We start from the raw sequence: 18,075 nt of genomic DNA, 5'->3' as shown, positions 1-18,075 counted from the left end.
GCTTTCGGATTTCATCATTTATGCTACACGCCCGTTCAAAGGCACACTTCACCAAAATTATTACAGAGAGGTTTATGTGTCGATAAATGGTGCTCGATAAACAAAGCGTGTTATCAGAGCACATCTTCTAACCCTTGTTATAGGATAGACTAAAATAAAACGACCGGGTCTTAAGTTCTCACCCACAGTGAAAAGTGTGATGCCTTCTGATTTTAATCTGCCTACCCTGACATAATCATTCACAAATTATCTACCCAATCTTCAACCTGAGCCAGTATCGCTGTCTACCACCGATTTACCACCGAGTGTCTGTGAATCAACCTGGTGGCCCGAGCTAAAAAGAACGGGCCTGATTTAACACACCATATATATATATATATATATATATATATATATATATATATATATATATATATATATATATATATGGATATTCTTTATATTTCCCTTGTATATAACACGTTATAGCTGTAGAACAGGATTCTATTACATATATCGGTTTGACAGCCCGAAGTATTAAAAATTATAGGTGGTTTTGTTTTACTTTTTGTTTTGTTTTTTTCTGAGAGGGACACTCAAATGTATCTCTGACACATCGTGTATGTAGTGTTTGGCACTGCTTCCATCCATGTCCCGCGCACTAAGCTTAAGACATTCAGTCAAGAAACAAAACACATAATCAGGATTTCACTTTTTCCTTCGAGTACCTCTTAATGTACGCTCGCGCGCAGGATAATAGCTCGCGCGGATCATTACACGCGTCCGCTGACAGCTCGACAATGACAGTGAGCCAATAGAACACTCTCCATCCAAGTTCGGTCTTTACCAGAGAAAGAAATATTTTTCTTAAGGAACTTGAAAGCTAGTCGCCACGTTGATATGAAAATGATCGACATTATTATATCACTTATCATAATAATAATTATTTCGTATTCGTTTTATTTTTCATTTGAAATCACATTATTGGAGTAGCACGAGTGTTTACCCATCGTTTTCTAGACCCCCAAGAGAAATAACTATCGCGAGAGAAACGCAAGCTTGCAGAGCACATATTTTACATCCAACGCGTCGAGTAGATTTCCTGCCTGTTTACTGACGTCACGTCCAGCGGCGTCGGCAGGGCTGGCCGTCATCTAAGAGCATTTCAGAGCATCGAACGAGCAGCCAAAGTACATTCTGTCAGTCTGTGGGCAAGGGCCGGCCAAACCGGAGCATTACAGACAAAATATCACACTAAGAGCCAAGCCCCCTTATTACAGCTAAACTAAATAGAATAATACCTTACACTGTCCCCTAATGTGTCGTCGGAGCACACTGTCAGAAGTAATACGTTCCCATTATATATTAAGGTTCAAGTTTTACCCGTGCGTACTGAAATGCTAATGTATTTGCATCACGTTACATGTAATGGCCCCTTAAATGAATAATGATGCAGTTGGGTTGGTGTCCTTCAAGGAATAAAGAACACCGACTTAAGCTGCCGGGGGAAAAGCCTGTGTTTATATTGCGAGAGGAAAGTAAGGTTTGGCATTAGCCTATATGTCGCAGTCAGAGTTTAAGAGCCTCTTTTGAACATGCAGAGGTACCATTAACCATTAGAAAATCGTGCTTGTCGCCGCGAGGGGACGCACTGTCACAGTTTAAAAGAGAACGCACACCACACGGAGCTGCCACTGATAACACACACGGACGTTTAGACACAAAAGACAGCAAGCCACAGAACGATCGTGCCTTTAGGACATAGCTACTGATATTTCAGTATTTGTATTTTTTTATTTGTATATTTATTTTACCAAGCAACCTTAACAGGCTAAATAAATATTTCTAATAAATAATTGTTCCGCACATAATGAATTCAAAAACTATATTTATGATCTAAAGAAAACACATTTCAATTTTTATTTCAGACGGTGCCGTTGTTCTAATTTAATTCGTTGCTTTTATCTTCTATGCTTTTTTGTTCTTTTCTAAACTAGGCCTGTATAAATTTAGCTTACACTCTATTTTAAAGTGACTGTTGGTAATAACAGTGAATTACGCATTTACGCGCAACTAATACTAAACCAAACCCTAAATAGTACATGCTGTTAATTAATATTTCTCAGTGCTTAAATCTATAATTACACTGTAACAAGAACAAAGTGCAGCCTACATTTATTTCAGCTGCGTAAATACATTTAGCGTGCTTTTGATTTTATATATAGCTAAAGTGTGTTGAATATTTACACGCCAATCGTTCTATATCAAATAATAAATATAAATAAATAAATGTTCTATTGTGTATATGAATGGGGAGCAGAACTGGGCACAGCTTCTGGTCATCTTTCTCTGGTCCACTTTATTCAATTAGTCCAGGCTGTTGGGCCCCGCCCCTGCTGATGACTCCACAGACCCTCCTTAAGTTGCGTCGCGCCACAGCTGTCTGCGAGCATTGAGCTGACTGGCGCCATCCTGAAAGAATGCCTTCACTGTAAAAAAACACAGAGAGAGCAGAGCATTCAGAGACAGAGGGAGTGCGCACTAGAGAGAGCAAGAGAGAGATAGAGATAGAGGGAGGGATGGAAGTAGAGTAAGAGGGAAGAGGGTTACTACTACTGCACACAAACACAGATTTGATCAAACTTGTGTTGAGTCAGAAGGAAGAAAACGTATCCAGATCGAACCGGGTCGGCCTGAACCGTCAAACTCACTTGTTGAGTCTACGCAACAGCCCACTGAGAGAAAAACTTGCGGAACTTGACGCGCGTTTGGATGCGTACGCGGACTTATGACCAAGCATTAGTATAAATACAGACCTTCACAAGTTAATGCGCGTTTATTGAACGGATGGGTCAAGTTTTTATGAGCTTTTGACATTTCGCCAATGACAGAAAGAACACAAACGGACGGACGGACTTTGTAAAACAAATTGTCTTGTTCAATTTCAGGTGATCGGAAGTAAAAAAAAAAGCGAACCTGTGGATTAAGCAAAGGAGGAGTTTGGACTTTTTTTTTTGAACTTTCTCGTGTTGTGTGTATCGGTGAGTGTATGAACGCTTGTTAAAGAAATAAAAAATAAAAACGATGGAAGTAAGTCCGGAGCAACCCCGCTGGATGACCCACCATCACCCGGTCATTAACGGCCAGCATCCCGAGGCACACCACCCAGCACTGGGACACTCCTACATGGACTCGTCGCAGTATCCCCTCGCGGATGATATGGATGTAGTGTTTAATATCGACGGACAGAGCAACCACCCGTACTACGGGAACTCGGTTCGGGCTGTGCAGAGGTACCCGCCACCTCACGGTAAGTAGGCTATATGAGTCCTAAGTTATTTTAAATTATTCCTCTTATGTCCATTCTGACTAAATTAAAAATATGTAATAACACAGAAACTGGATTAGGATTGTACTGAAAATGCAACTGACATTTTGAACAATGTCAGTGTAGTTTACGTGTGGCTTACAGGTGCTGTGTCACTGGTTTCACATCTTTCTAGTATTCTATGGTTAATTTGACTTTTTAGGGTATACAATAATTGTATAATATTGGATAATGTAATGCATTTCTTTAATTTTTTAAAACTCTTTAATTTTAATGATCAAAAATAAAATGTGAACGAACAGTGTTTTTTCGAAAACACACATTGCTAGATGAAATATATTATATTGGTAGAATGATGTTATAATGGTATATTAAAGTAAAAATATTTATATTAGCACTAGCTGGCTGGGATTCAGTGTAATGATTTCATGATTGAATGACTTAAATGTCAGTCTCTAAATAATTAAGCGCATTTTTCCTGTACTACTTTTATTTTAGTGCGGATGAACAATTGCTTTAATTTATTGACTTCCTGAGCGGAATTGGGGCAAATCGTGACCTTGTTCCTCTGCCGAATTGCCCCATCTCTAAACATATCAAAACTTTCGAAATCCGTGCAGCATCAATAGATACTGGTTGGTATCGAAAGTCTTTTGAAAGTGAAAAACTGGTGAGGGCTGTTAATTGCGACCCTCCCTAGCGCCATCGAAAGCCTTTCAGAGTAATGTAGGCCTTTCCGTGCAGTTTCACAGTTTTACTCATTTTAGTCAAGTGGCGCTAGTTCTTTCATGCAATAAAAGACCGTTGCTGAAAGTGTTTAAAAATACCAGATATGTGTGAAATGCATGTAAAAGCATATCAAAATGTACTTGGTTTTTGCAGCGTTGTGTTGTAAAAAAAAAAAAGAGTTTGCATGTCATTTTAAATGTATATGTATGCGTATAATTATACATCTTTCTTTAATTAAAAGGTTTATTATAGTGTAACGATTGTGTTTACAATACAAAGCCATTCAGATGTTATTTCTCGGCTTAATGTGAGGAATCCCACAGCCCCACCTAGTCCTGTCCTTACAGCAGGCTTGTCTTTTGTTCCAGCAGGTACTCAGATGTGTCGCCCATCATTGCTGCACGGCTCTCTTCCTTGGCTGGATGGAAGTAAATCTATCGGCCCTCACCACAGTACCTCCCCCTGGAATCTCGGGCCTTTCCCCAAGCCTTCCCTGCATCACAGTTCCCCTGGGCCTCTGTCCGTCTACCCCCCAGCCTCCTCCTCCTCGCTGTCTGCTGGTCACTCCAGCCCACACCTCTTCACCTTTCCCCCCACTCCACCCAAAGATGTGTCCCCTGACCCCTCAATTTCCACGTCAGGTTCGGGCTCATCCATACGGCAGGAGGACAAAGAGTGCATTAAATACCAGGTGTCTCTGGCCGAAAGCATGAAGCTGGATTCTGCTCATAGTCGGAGCATGGCCTCTATTGGACCAGGGGTGTCCTCCGCGCACCACCCCATCGCCACTTACCCATCCTATATGTCCGATTACGGGCCGGGGCTCTTCCCACCAAGTAGCCTGATAGGTGGGTCCTCTTCTAGTTATGGTTCCAAAACGAGACCAAAAACAAGGTCCTGTTCAGGTAGGCGTGCGCTTTACTACCCTTTGATATCTACTTACATAATCATAAGATCATCCAACAATAGATTTTCCTCTAAAAAGCTATCTTATTGTGCACTTGCCATTCTTTTCATTTTCCTCAAAAACAGCCTCCCAGGTTAGCCAATTCCCAGACTATTGGTTTGGTCTTAGACCTTTGTTTTTTTGTTTTATTTATTTTTTGGCCTGTGGCAATAAAATATGGGAAGTCCTCATCCCTTATTTAAAAGAGCATCAGTGGCTCCACTCCTTAAAATATAAAGGAATCTACAGTGATTAAAGATATTACAAGATAATATACGGCTACATAAAATATAGCTATTGTATAACTGTATAATTTGAGCTATTGTATAATCCTGTTCGCTGGATTAATTTATAATGCAATGATCTCATATATTTTTATTTTTTAATTTTGTGGTATCAGTTTAAATGATCTTCTTTTACAGAAATGAGAGATTTGTTAACACGCCTGTCTTGCACTATTCCGTTATTATATTCCGCTTTAAATAATATTATATTTAATATCGTCTAGTTACAAAGCGGAATTAGCTTCCCTGATTTATTAAACGTCGCTCAGCATATGCAGATGACTATTTCTACACGTTTAAAGCGGAGCGCAAGGGTTTTCCGGATGTAGATCTATGTGTGTGTGTGTGGTTGTTTTCTCTCTCCTCTCTTGCTCCTCTTGTGCCTCGCGGTGCACGGCCCCGTCTCTCCCGCGTTTATATGTTTAAGCTAATCCAATTATTTTCAGACTGCTGCACGCGACAGTTGCATTGTTTACTTAGCGCAGAAACTTTGATAGAGTCCGGATGCGCCGCGGATCGCTCGGAATAACGAATGAGCTGGCGCAATGCACGGCCGACATGCACAGACAGAGAGTAATCCAGACACACAGAGAAAATGATTTCAAAAAGGTCAACCAGCTTTTTAAATGCGATTAGCGAACATACAATTTTTTTTATTAGATTTTTTTTTTATTATGGTTCATTCATAGCGATTGATTTTATGATAATGAGAAAAAAATCTCTCTCTATATATATATTCTGCTCTCGTTTATAATAGTTTTAACTTGTTACTATTTTATTATTGTTATTTATATTTAATTTGTTTGCTGTTTTAAAAGCAATCAATATTGCATATAAAAATGACAGACTAAGCACACACATAACGTTCTAATATCGTTATTTCTAGGTTTTGTTTTGAACCAAAACTGTATGCTGCGCGATTTCTGTAGATGCAGCAGAACCCTCCTTTACGCACTTGTGTGTGTGTGTCACTGTCTGAGATGATGTGCTCGCGAGCTCTGTGGTTTTTGGGGCAGTAAGCAGAGGCACAAAGAGACTCGTTGGCTCCACACATTAGGGCAGAACTGCTGCCGGGTACAGGGGGGACTGCACGGTTCACTTGTTTTTCGTTTCAGCGAAGCGACCGGAGGCGTGGGTCACTGAACCTGAGAAGCGCGCGCCCTTCACCTGTCAGTCAAACAGAAACAATGCCAATCAAGCGCTACGGTGTTTTAATTAGCTACGTCAAGAGAGCGGGTTACACAATGAGTTAATTAGACCGACGCTTTCACTTACTGTTACTGAATCTGTTTCACATTATTTCAGGCTTAGATCCTAAAATCTACTCTTAATATTTCACAAATAATTACTCTTAGTCTCGTGGTTTGATGAACCGGGAGGTTGTTTCTTTGGAAATCGAGTCATGACGATTTATCTAGCTGCATTATATTTGCGAGTCCCACTTCTAATAAATCATGCCTTTCTAATAAACTTCTAATAAATGTCAAGCCTGCAGTATGATAGGTTTGATAAGACCTATCTCTGTGTACATTTTCACAGCATTGCCTACTTAGAACCGCTAAGTTATTTGTAGATCTTATCAGATGATGTCATATCTGAAGATTGAGGAGTTAAGCTCAGTTATGTCATATTAGATAATTATTTTTATATGGCAATGCATTAATAATAGCAGAAGCCTATAGTAATAATAATATTATTAATGCATTTCCATATTCATTATTTAGATCAGTGCGAATCTTTAGCCTGTGTGAATTTTTGATATTGCCTTTGTATAATTAATTATTTGTCATTTTTATGTGTGCAATATGTCTATAATATTAATACAATTATTAGTAAATATATTGTTTATATTATGTGTGTAATATTGACATGCAATTATTAGTATTTTTTTAAATAAATCAAAGCGACTGGAGTTTGGTATGTTCACTAGTGGCGTGGCCTATTGATTGTGTAGTTGTGCTTAAGTGTGCATGCACGTGTGTTTTAGTGGTTCTAAAAATCAGTTGTGCATGCGTGTGTGTGTCTGTGTTCGCAGAGGGTAGAGAATGTGTTAACTGCGGGGCCACCTCGACTCCTCTGTGGCGGAGGGATGGCACCGGTCACTATTTGTGTAACGCCTGCGGACTGTACCACAAGATGAACGGCCAGAACCGACCCCTCATCAAGCCCAAGCGGAGGCTGGTATGTTGCTCGATTGCACTGTATTAATCACACTTCTGTCTCTTTCTCTTTTTCTACCCAGGAAGAAGTGTTAGCTGCAAGAAATTGACTCGCCAAGCGCAGGTCTCATTTCTTTAAGATTAAGCAATAGCAGTTATTATTATTATTATTATTATCATCATCAGTAATAATAATAATGCCATTTTATGTATCGAATTTTCTTTTTTTATTTATTTTCCTTTTCCGCTTGAAAATCCATAGACACTTTTATTTAATCGCAAATATTGCTGACACTGGGTCTACATGTCAGCGTAACGAAATTAGTCACGGAGAGACTTCAAAGTGTTGTGAAACGAGCGCTTATCTCAAATGAGGACACGTGGGAGGCGATCAGCTCCAACAGGTCAAATATGTCTGCAAGAATTAGCTTCAATTCTGACAATATGCCATTCATCAAGGACACTGTTTCACAGGGATTTAATAAATAAGAGAGGAAGAGAGAGAGAGAGAAACTTGTGTTTTTTCAATGGCCTGGCAGCACAGACACGTCTCTTTTGGGGCTTTTGGATAGAGTCGAGGCTCTTGAGGCGCAGAGAAATAGTCCGAGTGCTGCTATTTTGGCACTGGCCCTCTCTCCCTCTCTAATGTGAAAAGCCGACTTCCCAGGAAAAGACTGGCGGATATCTGAACGCTGCTGATAAAGCTCCTCGAACAACAGCGCTCGCTCCCGCAGTCTAAACATACGGGCGAGAACGCGCAGAAAGGTGCCACGACTTCAGTTTGATCTTCACTATGCTCAAATACTCTAGGAAAAAGAGAAAATAATAGTATAGGCTACGTGGAAGAATAAAAAAAATTAAAATAAATATTACCTTTATAGAACAAATATTATTCTCTTTGACTAATTTGTATGATTTTTTTTGCTAATAAAACAAATTGATTTGCTAATAAAATTTAGCTTTATTTTGTATTTTACAAACTAGTCCGATAGGATTTTTTTAAATAAATAAATAAAAAAACCCGGCCAGTCATAATAAGTAGCTACCGTCGATTAATATGACGCTTCAATGAATCAGGCTCCTGATTATCGTTTGACGTTTGACTCTAAACTGAATTAAACGTCACAGTTAAGAATAATTTGTAATTTCAGTACGTACCTTCAACATTCCTGTATGTTAACCCAGAAAACAGCATGCTTTTTCTTTCTGCATAGTCCATTTCAAAATATGTTGCTGATCCCTATTCATTGCATTTCTTTTGAGTTTTCCCTTTTTCCCCATTGTCTCTTTTTAACTTATTATTTGCTTTTTACTTATTCCTTTTAACTTATTCTTTATGTTTGTTTTATATTGTATTTATATTTGATTGTCAGTACTGCTTATAATTAATAATTCTAACTGCTTTTAATCAATGCATGCTAATTTAGAGCAAGGTATTTTAGTGCAGCATATTGATGTGAATAAAGATTGCTAATATCTAACTGAAGGTTGATGTTTAAACATGGATTCATTTCATGCAGAGCCGCTGTTTCTCCATCATTTAACGGGAAAATGTCATCAGCTTTAATGGGCACTATTTAAACCAGTGCTTTCATGTCCTCTGTAAATATTTAGGTTTGAGAGGGCATGTGTGCAAGGCACTATTTTTACCCTAGAGTTTAAGGCACCAGTGTTATGGAGATCTCTTTTCCTCTGACATATTTCTGCATCACTTAAAGCCATTTCCAGCTTCAGGAAACAGGAGGGTTGTGGGGCCATTAGCACTGTAGGAATGCAATCATCATCTTAAGATATTATATTATGAGTTTAATAATCAGGATTCTTTCTCTATGTGTGTCCATCAGTCCGCTGCCAGACGAGCGGGGACCTCGTGCGCAAACTGTCAAACGACCACGACGACACTGTGGCGGAGAAATGCGAACGGCGATCCCGTCTGCAATGCCTGCGGCCTCTATTACAAATTACACAATGTAAGCTCCATAGCTGTCTTTCACTTATCTAGTAAGATATTTCCTATCTCTATCTTTTCTTTGCATGATGGCAGCTTTCACGCCATTTCTTTCATTCTTTCTTTCAACATTCACAACATGGTTCATGCATTGCCTACTCAAAAATGACTGAGAATTTATGTTAAGCGACCATTATAATATTATAGTATCCGTATAATAATCAAATACACCAGATGTATATTTTGTAATCTTATTCATCATAAAAGTTCAGAGTTGTTGCGTTTTCCAATTGGTCCTACTATTAGTAGTTAGTATTGTGATTTTTTGACCCCAGGGACAGCTTAACCCAATCTGCGAACCTGAAATGTTTTAATGTTCCCCAATGGTCTCAAGCCGCTAGAGTCGATTACATGCAGAGATTCGTCTTGTTCGTCCTCGTATTATTATTTACTTTTATGGTTATTACGCGTGTACTGTTGTACTATTGAATTACTCTGTAGTTGGTGGTATTGCTATGTTAAACATATGCCGGGGAATTTTTGTATTCTACCTAATCAGCTCTGGTATCCTGTATCATCACAGTTTGAGGCCCCATACTCCTGTTACATTCCCCTATACTAGTCACGCAAGCGCACCATTTTAAATCATTTTGCCATGTTAGTTTTGGCTGTTTCGTAAGAACTCGAGAGAAAACCTGATCTAGGTTATCAGGGAAACCAATAACTCGTATTATTGTTTTGAAACAACCAAAAGTTTGGCTAATTGGAAAATGAGTTTGTTTTGGTACATCCTATTTTCCGTTCAGGTCGGCCTGCTTTGAATCAAATTCCAGATTTTGCATGCTAAATTAAGCTGAGCTCTCTACAGAGGGCTCTTCACTAACTCGCATGTTTGCATTATCACAACCACTCCCATCTCTCATTTAGCCCACAGGGATTTGCCAGAAGAACTGAGTTGTGATTGTATTTGTATGTCTGTCTGTCATCCTGGGGTTAGACTTCTGATCTGTTTCCTTCTCAGTTTCTTTATGTGTTCATTTCAAACCCTAAAAAAGCCTAACTGAATAGCATTTAAGAGTGTTTCTTATAGCCGACGGCTATAAGCATGTGTTTTCTGTGATGCCCAATGTAGATGTTTTAAATTAACAGTTTTGCTTTGGGGTGTGACTTCACACAGGCGCACACATTCACTTACATTTACACTAGTGGTTGGCCAATATGGGTTTTCCGATAAAAGACGTCAGTGCAGATATCTAGGGAACAGTTTTTGCAGAAGTGTTTTTAGTTAATCCAATTTGATGTTAACAAATTAGAAAATGGCTACAAATTCAGAAATACTGAAACTAAATGAACTGAATGACTAAGTTATATATGACAGTATTTACTTAAAATTGCAAATTTGCACAGTTTGGCAAAAACAAATCACAAATCACAAAACACTTCAATAAAAAGTGTTAATTGATATTTTAGAAATCTAAATGGTAAAATACAAGTAGAAATCTCACCGTTTATTAGGTCTTACTCTTTATGAATGTAAAGGAATAGGTTTTAGTATTGCACAAAGCATCTAGAGTGTTTTAAGACAGAGAGGGAGAAAGAGGCAGTCCAATTATGGGGTGAAAGTGACAGACTTTGGCAGACGGACGCTTGAGCCCGGCTGGCCAGTGTCTGGGGTTTCTCTCTTTGGCAAGACTGGCACCATCCAAGCCTTGTGTCAGGGAACTCAGATGCTAAATCCAGCCCAGTCCTGATATGACCAGACACACACACTCATAAAGACATGCTTGCTCAAACAGAGAAGCTGACATATCTGCAATATAGTGCAGCTCTGTTACTATGAGTGTGTGAAGTGAACATCAATGTTCAACCAAATCCTAATCCCACAAACTGTGACTTAAAAGGGTGTCAGCTTTCAATATGTCCGTAAGGATGAGATATCACAAATGAGATCTGTTTAATATCTAAATTGTTTCTCCAAGACTGCAATTAAAGAGATTAGATTGAAAGAATATGACTTTAGCTTGAAGGGATAAATCACCCAAAAATGAAAGTTCTGTCATTATTTACTCAGTCCATACTCGTACAACTTTATTTCCTCTCTGGACCACAACTGGAAATGTTTGGAGGAATGTTTCAACTGTATTTGTTGATACAGTAAAAGTCAATGGGGTCCAAAACCACACTTTCAATTATATGGATTTAAAAAAACACTGTGACATTTTGTGTGTGTGTGTGTGTGTTTGAAGACAGAAAGTCATACAGTTTTTCAACAACATGAGTAAAATGATTCCCTTTAGGTCTTCTGCTTCTCAAATGTTTCTTCTTAGAAAAAAACATCTCAAACTGTGCCCTGATCTACTAAAATCTGCAAAATAGTCAGAAATTTCATTATGAACTCTCATTATGAATTGTCTCCTTTTTGTCTATTTTTATTTCTCAGAAGGATTTTTAGGAGAAACATCTGAGATTAAGTTAATATTTAAAAGAAACATAACTGGTTTAAGGTCTCCTGAAATTTGAAGAAGCGATCTCAAAGCAATAAAGAGTTCCTCGGAATGTGTTATGAGATGAAAAATAATGTCAACATTTTTCCATTATGCTCCTGTCTAATGTAAGCGGGATGGTCCCGTGGCCATTATTAACGTCTGCCGTCTCTCTCCTCGCAGATCAACCGACCGCTCACCATGAAGAAGGAGGGCATCCAGACCCGGAATAGGAAGATGTCCAGCAAGTCCAAGAAGAGCAAAAAGTCCCATGATAGCATGGATGATTTCTCTAAAAGCTTAATGGAAAAGAACAGTTCCTTCAGCCCGGCCGCCCTGTCGCGTCACATGACCTCGTTCCCTCCCTTCTCACACTCCGGCCACATGTTGACCACGCCCACCCCCATGCACCCCTCCTCCAGCTTGCCCTTCGCCCCTCACCACCCTTCCAGTATGGTGACGGCGATGGGCTAGAGCACCCTGCTACCTCTGACCACCCAATTTCCCCACGGTGGACGTCTCAAAGCACCGTTAACCTTGAAGCCTGTCACAACCGCAACCCTCCGACCTTGAACCAGCTCTCTCACGTGCTCCATCTGAGCTACAAGCTCCCCCCCCAAAGACCCCTTCTCCGGTATCCCCCGCTTAAACCCCCCGAAACCCCACATTATGAGGGAGAGACAGTGAGAAAGAAAGAGAAAAGACAATGACTTTCTTCATCGCCCCTCCAATCATGAAGCCTCACGCTGATGTCAACCTTCATTTGTGTACAAATGCCATCTTTCCTGTGGGCATCAAGACACAAACATTACGAGAGTTTAAACAAACCTCCTCTGTTTCCCGATCCACTCCTTCACTTCTTCTACGTATCTCCTCTTCTTCGTCCCCGTGAGACATGAGGACTCGAGCTGTGAATGACAACAGGAGATGAACTCTGCATATATTTGTAAAATAAATTGTCTGAAATACATTTATTGAAGACTTTTTAAAGCGCAAAAGGCGAGGACAGGAAATGCCTGTGGGCAGCTAATGATAAGAAGGGTACGACTCAAACCTGGAAGATGGAATGGCATCGTGAAGCGACCACGATTTCTATCTAAATGATGAGAAAAATAAGAGACGAGGTGTAGGGAGAAGAAAAATAGAAAGGAAATGGTGTGTAATGCATTAAAACTTGTAGTCAGGTCTGTCTTACAGACTTCCAGCTACTCTTATGGATGTGTTATAGGTCTTGGGCAATTGGTTTGTTGTTACACACACACACACACACACACACACACACGAACACACCTGAAAGACTTCTTTGTGCCCAGGTTTAATGCATTGTGAAAAAAAGTTCCTGTACTTGTTATTTGTATGTATAATTCAGAGTACCAAAAATACGAAAGAAACAAAGATGTAGAATTATTTCTTTATGTAACGCAGACTGAATGGTTGTACAAATTTAATAATCACTAGTGTAAAAAGAGACTTTCATTTTGTTGCGTAATTTTTTTTTTCCTCCTTAAAAATAATAAACTAGTTTAATCTGTTGACATCATATGAAGACGCAACGTTTGGAAGCTTTTGTGCGTGTTTGCGTTTGTGTTCTGTGTGTGTATGCGAGGTTGAGTGAGTTCATATGTCAGTGTATGTGTGATATCTGACATATGGCATTTGCTACCCACAAGGACACCTCTAGATTTACCCATAATGCTGTTGGCCACTCACCAACAGGAAACCTAGAAATAAACAGACTTGTTGTGAGGGACTTTACACTGCCTAAACTCCTCATACTACCAATTTGAAGTTTACATTCCAGCAACACTGCTGTTAGCATGCTAGTTGTCAAATTGTCAAAGACAACGCAGTGGGAATAATTGATCTCGAGTCAACCAATGGTATCACAAAAGGAATGAGGCAAGCCAGTGATGAATATGACAATGAAAGATATATTAGACTAGACAAAGCAATCGCTTGTCTATAGTTTTAGTATTAAAGACGTCTAGTAAAAGAGCTGAGTGCGAAAAAAACAAACAAAGAGTTGACAGAGGCATAGCCTTATGGGTAGAGCACTTTAAAAAGTACCACAGCCTGTGGCTGCTAATAAACTGTAAGTGTAGAAAGAAACTATTAAGTCTACAAAACATTTCTGTGGTGTGAATAGGATTAAGCTGGCATCTCAAGGGTAAGTTTACACTGCAATTTGGATCTTGACAAGGTTTTGAACGTTAAATGAAAACGAACTAAAACTGAAAAAGAATAATCCAAAGTAAATTCTTACTCAAGTCAGAACAATTTGGGGCCAGATAAGCCAAAATCTGGCCTGCAAAATCAATAAGAGACCATTCAAGAACATTAAAAATGTTCAAAAGCAGTCGTTACACATGCAGGAAACCTTTTTTTTTCAGTTGACTTTGATCAGTGGTTCATTGTGGGTTTGCGGGATCATTGCTTACTGTTCCATTGTAGCTAGCCATGGTCTTCACTCCATTAGCTTTTATGGGTTGTAAGTAAGGACCTGCCCTAAAGGCTTTTGTTTGATTATAAAGCGTTCACTTTGTAGAAGAACTGTTAACTTAAAGATTATATGTAATACGAAAAATACATTTGTTTAATAGTACTCTATCTTTATTAGATTTCCCATGTTATGCTAAGCTTGCTAAGTTCAAAGAAACATGCATCATTAACCCAGGATAATTCTTATTATGCATTACTCGCATGATGGCAAAAACATTTAATCATGCTTAAGAGTTCCAATCCTGCAGGTGAATGTAGAAAACAAACATTAGTAACACACAAATAAAGGTTTGTTTTAAATTAGCATCATGCTAAAGTTAACACAGAGCAGTTAGCAGTCATAAGTGAATGATTCATTCGCATGTTTCTTTTTCTAAGTGAATATAGAGGGGCTGTTTTGTTTTTAGTTGCTGTTGTGGTTTCGTACATTTGCATGCAGCTTGTGCTGATCACACTTTAGCATGCTAAGAAACTTTCTCTGTGAAGTCCAAAAAAGAGGAACTGACCCTAGACCACAGGGAGGCAAAGGACCCACACGTTCACATATAGTAGAGAGAAGATGAAAACGCATTTACACATGTACACTTAACTACAAAACAGAAACTTTCCACTACTACAGTGTATGAAAAACGATTATACAGAAAAGGCACAGCTAATACTGTTAAAACACTCGTTGCGGCTTTCGTGTCAGGTTCGGTTTTGCAAATATGAATGTGTTGGAATGTCTCGCTGCCCTTTGCTGCCCTTTACTGCTCATTACTGCTGTAATGGCCATAATGAGCCAGTCATGAAAATGCAGATAGAGAGAGAGAGAGAGAGAGAGAGAGAGAGAGAGAGAGAGAGTGAAAGAGAGAATGAGAAGTTTTAAGCTGACTATATGGTGTAAAGCTATACACAAGTGTGCATATGTTGATGTCTGCTTCTGGGAGACTTAAGAGTGCAACGTTTGAAGCAACATTTCTTATCAAATCTTATCAAAGATGTCAAATCCTATCATGTCTTATCTGAAATCATTTCATAATCTCACTTTGCAAGCTTCCGTTTTGACTACACCACACGGCAATCACCGGATCAGTTTATTAGACTGACTCTAGCTGTTCTGTTAACCAATATGTCTTTTATATATTTATTGAAATCACATCTCTTATACTTGCAGCATATTTAGTGCATTAACACTGTGATCTGTAACTCAGTCAGAATGAAATGTGGGTGACCTCGAATTAGCTTTATGCTAATTACTATTAAAGAGATATTCAAACTGTCCCTAAAGAAAGATAAAAAAAGGTTTGTCCCATTAGTTTCAAATGCTGTCAATTAAATAACACGTGGCTAAAACTAATTCCCTCACATTAGCATGCAAACCACAGGATCCCCAGTAAACAAAACATCATGACACTTCAGAAAAAGCAGACAGTCTGGGCCACACTTAAGCTGTTGATGTGGACCAGATATGAGCCAAAGGAAATTTGCTGACTTGGAAGAAGCTTTGTGGTGACTGGTTTGATGCTTCTGAGTCAGTCGATGCAGCGAACAAGGAATAATGATAGCACAATTAGCCTATGTACAGCCTAAGTACTCTTTTTTTGGTTGTCAGATTTCAGCCTCGTCTATTGTAAGCAGTTGCTAACTGGTTTTTTGATGAATTGAATACTTTTTTTTTTTTTAAATACAGTTTAGTGATAGTTTAGTGAGTTAAAGTGTATAATCAACAATGCTTATATTAAAATATATGACAACTGATTATATTCTTGTTTGGCTTGTTGGCTGGTTTTGGCTGGTTTAAGGTTGAAGTAGGTCTTCCAGCCTGGTCAAGCTGGTGTTTAGCTGGTTGGTCATTTGGTCAGCCTGACCAGCTAAAGAACTGGTCAAAACCCCTCTAAAACCAGCTTGCAAACCAGCTATGACCAGCCAACCAGCTTAAGCTGGTTTCATATGTTGTCCAGAAGGGACATAGATCTTTAATCATGTGTTTTTGTAATTGTTAACTGGCAAAGTCTAGTTTATAACTTGAGACAGGAAATCAGAATGTTAAATCCATGCTGTTGAGTTAGTTTTGGAGCTGTTTCAGTTTAATTAAAATTAATGCCATATACAAAATTCTATTAATGGTATTAAAAAAAAGTGGTAGGCAGATACGCCAACGAAATATCCAAAGATGTTGCTTTGCAACCCAACATGGGACTTTTTGGATATCTTCCAGTGTTGGGTTAACCCACTCAATTTGACTGAAATAGTATGAAGTCGAGCTTTTCCAGGTAGAAAAATGAGTATGTGTTTGTAAACATTGTGGTTGCCATGGGAACAAGCACCTGAGAGGCAGTTACCTGCAACTGACATAGCTCTTATTAATAACAGCTTTGTGTTTGTGATCTAACCCGTGTTTGACTTCCTGGAGATTTGAGCATGCAGTCTTAATATAAGCTCAAACATGTTTTAATTCTATACCATTTTAGCAGAATCTCGTCATCCAAATAATGCCTGGGTTGGAAGAAACTCATTTTCTGTGGGCATCAATTATGTGTAAACAAGAACCTAAAGGGGAACTCCACTAACTACCAGAAAAAAACATTTTGGACAGACAATATAGTTATCATGAGCACTTACTTCCAGTTTTTGATGTGACAAACTTGTTATCTGAGACTACTGGTCTGAGTTAGACGCCATGAATCTAAAATGTTTTGTTGTTAGTTAGCTTTGTATATGCTGGTGAAGGATGACAAAATACAACTGTAGCAGATATATTATATTCTTATTTTATACAGGCCCACAATACAATTTAAATTTCAAATCCAAAATTTCCACAATTCAAATCCAGTCTTGAACTGGGAAAATGGAGCAACGATGGACCAACTAAGCCCATATAAAAAATCATCCAATCAAATTTTCTGTAGATTGAGAACATCCCTCCCATTAATAACCACCTGCCACTCATTAGCAATAGCAAGTCATGTTTTAGTGGCTATTGTGTTTCATCCATGCTTTTTGTTTGGGAAATACATCAACATAGAAAAGAAAACTGGTCTTCAAACCATCCATCTATCATGTGGTCATGAGTTGTGTGCTAAATATTCAAAAACAGGTATGTACTGTCTGCATTTAATTAATTATACTGATGAAGCCAATAATTAGCCATGCAGTGGAGTCATATTAACAGCCATGTAGACTTGGGTTATTATACTTAACTTAAACTAGAACCATAAAAGAACATTTTCATCATTTGAAATAAAAAGCTTGTCAAGGTAACATTTCTTAGTCTCATTTAGTTGAACTTCATGTAGTAGTAATAATAATAATAATAATAAAACACTAAAAGCTAATAAAAGACCATCTTATTTTACTGTAGCTGAAGTTTCCTTAAAATTGACTGATATTATAGTAAATATTATTTCTGTTGATGACAATGACCATCCAGTTATTATTTATTATATTTATTACCAATGCATGAATATTTATTTTGCAAAAAAAAAAAAAAATGTCAGGTGCCATTATTAATTTGGCTAAACTCATAATAAGCTGCCATTTGCACAGCTGACTGTCAGTGGGGCAGATTTCATTCCTGTTCATTGTTTTAAAGTGTGAAATTCACTTTTATTAGTCTTGAAATGCCGACAGCGGCTCGGTAGAAAGCAAAGTGTTGATTAGAAATGCTAACCAGGGCTTAACTAGGCATTTCAGCGCTGAGAGTCGTTGTGATAGTTGTGTTCATTGGAACAGTTGGGG

At 38.5% G+C, this 18,075-nt stretch overlaps 1 protein-coding gene across 6 annotated transcripts; it reads left to right on the top strand.

The window, feature by feature from the left end:
• The first annotated feature begins 2,426 nt into the window (after positions 1-2,426).
• LOC132099052 (transcription factor GATA-3-like) lies at positions 2,427-13,386 on the top strand. 6 transcript variants are annotated; one of them, XM_059505471.1, is made up of 5 exons: positions 2,427-3,289; positions 4,405-4,884; positions 7,509-7,549; positions 9,270-9,395; positions 12,040-13,386. In XM_059505471.1, the coding sequence occupies exons 1-5, from the start codon at positions 3,064-3,066 to the stop codon at positions 12,328-12,330; spliced, it is 1,164 nt and encodes a 387-aa protein (XP_059361454.1). In that variant the 5' UTR covers positions 2,427-3,063; the 3' UTR covers positions 12,331-13,386. The 6 variants fall into 6 exon arrangements, with proteins under 6 accessions (XP_059361454.1, XP_059361453.1, XP_059361455.1 ...); XM_059505470.1 differs by having other exon boundaries at positions 4,405-4,941; XM_059505472.1 differs by lacking the exon at positions 7,509-7,549 and adding an exon at positions 7,302-7,447 and having other exon boundaries at positions 2,430-3,289; positions 4,405-4,941; positions 9,270-9,426; positions 12,040-12,233.
• The last annotated feature ends 4,689 nt before the right edge of the window (positions 13,387-18,075 follow it).

Source organism: Carassius carassius, chromosome 22, assembly GCF_963082965.1.
Source record: "Carassius carassius chromosome 22, fCarCar2.1, whole genome shotgun sequence".
In the NCBI taxonomy this organism is placed as follows: Eukaryota; Metazoa; Chordata; class Actinopteri; order Cypriniformes; family Cyprinidae; genus Carassius; species Carassius carassius.
Note: the sequence above shows the minus strand (reverse complement) of the source record. Positions and strands in the feature narration are given on the sequence as shown.

Coding starts and splice junctions, on each gene's coding strand:
- LOC132099052 (XM_059505467.1), top strand. CDS start 3,064: ATGGAAGTAAGTCCGGAGCAACCCCGCTGGATGACCCACCATCACCCG. Junction 4,942..7,301: donor AAAAACAAGGTCCTGTTCAG/GTAGGCGTGCGC, acceptor CTGTGTTCGCAG/AGGGTAGAGAATGTGTTAAC. Junction 7,448..9,269: donor TCAAGCCCAAGCGGAGGCTG/GTATGTTGCTCG, acceptor TGTGTCCATCAG/TCCGCTGCCAGACGAGCGGG.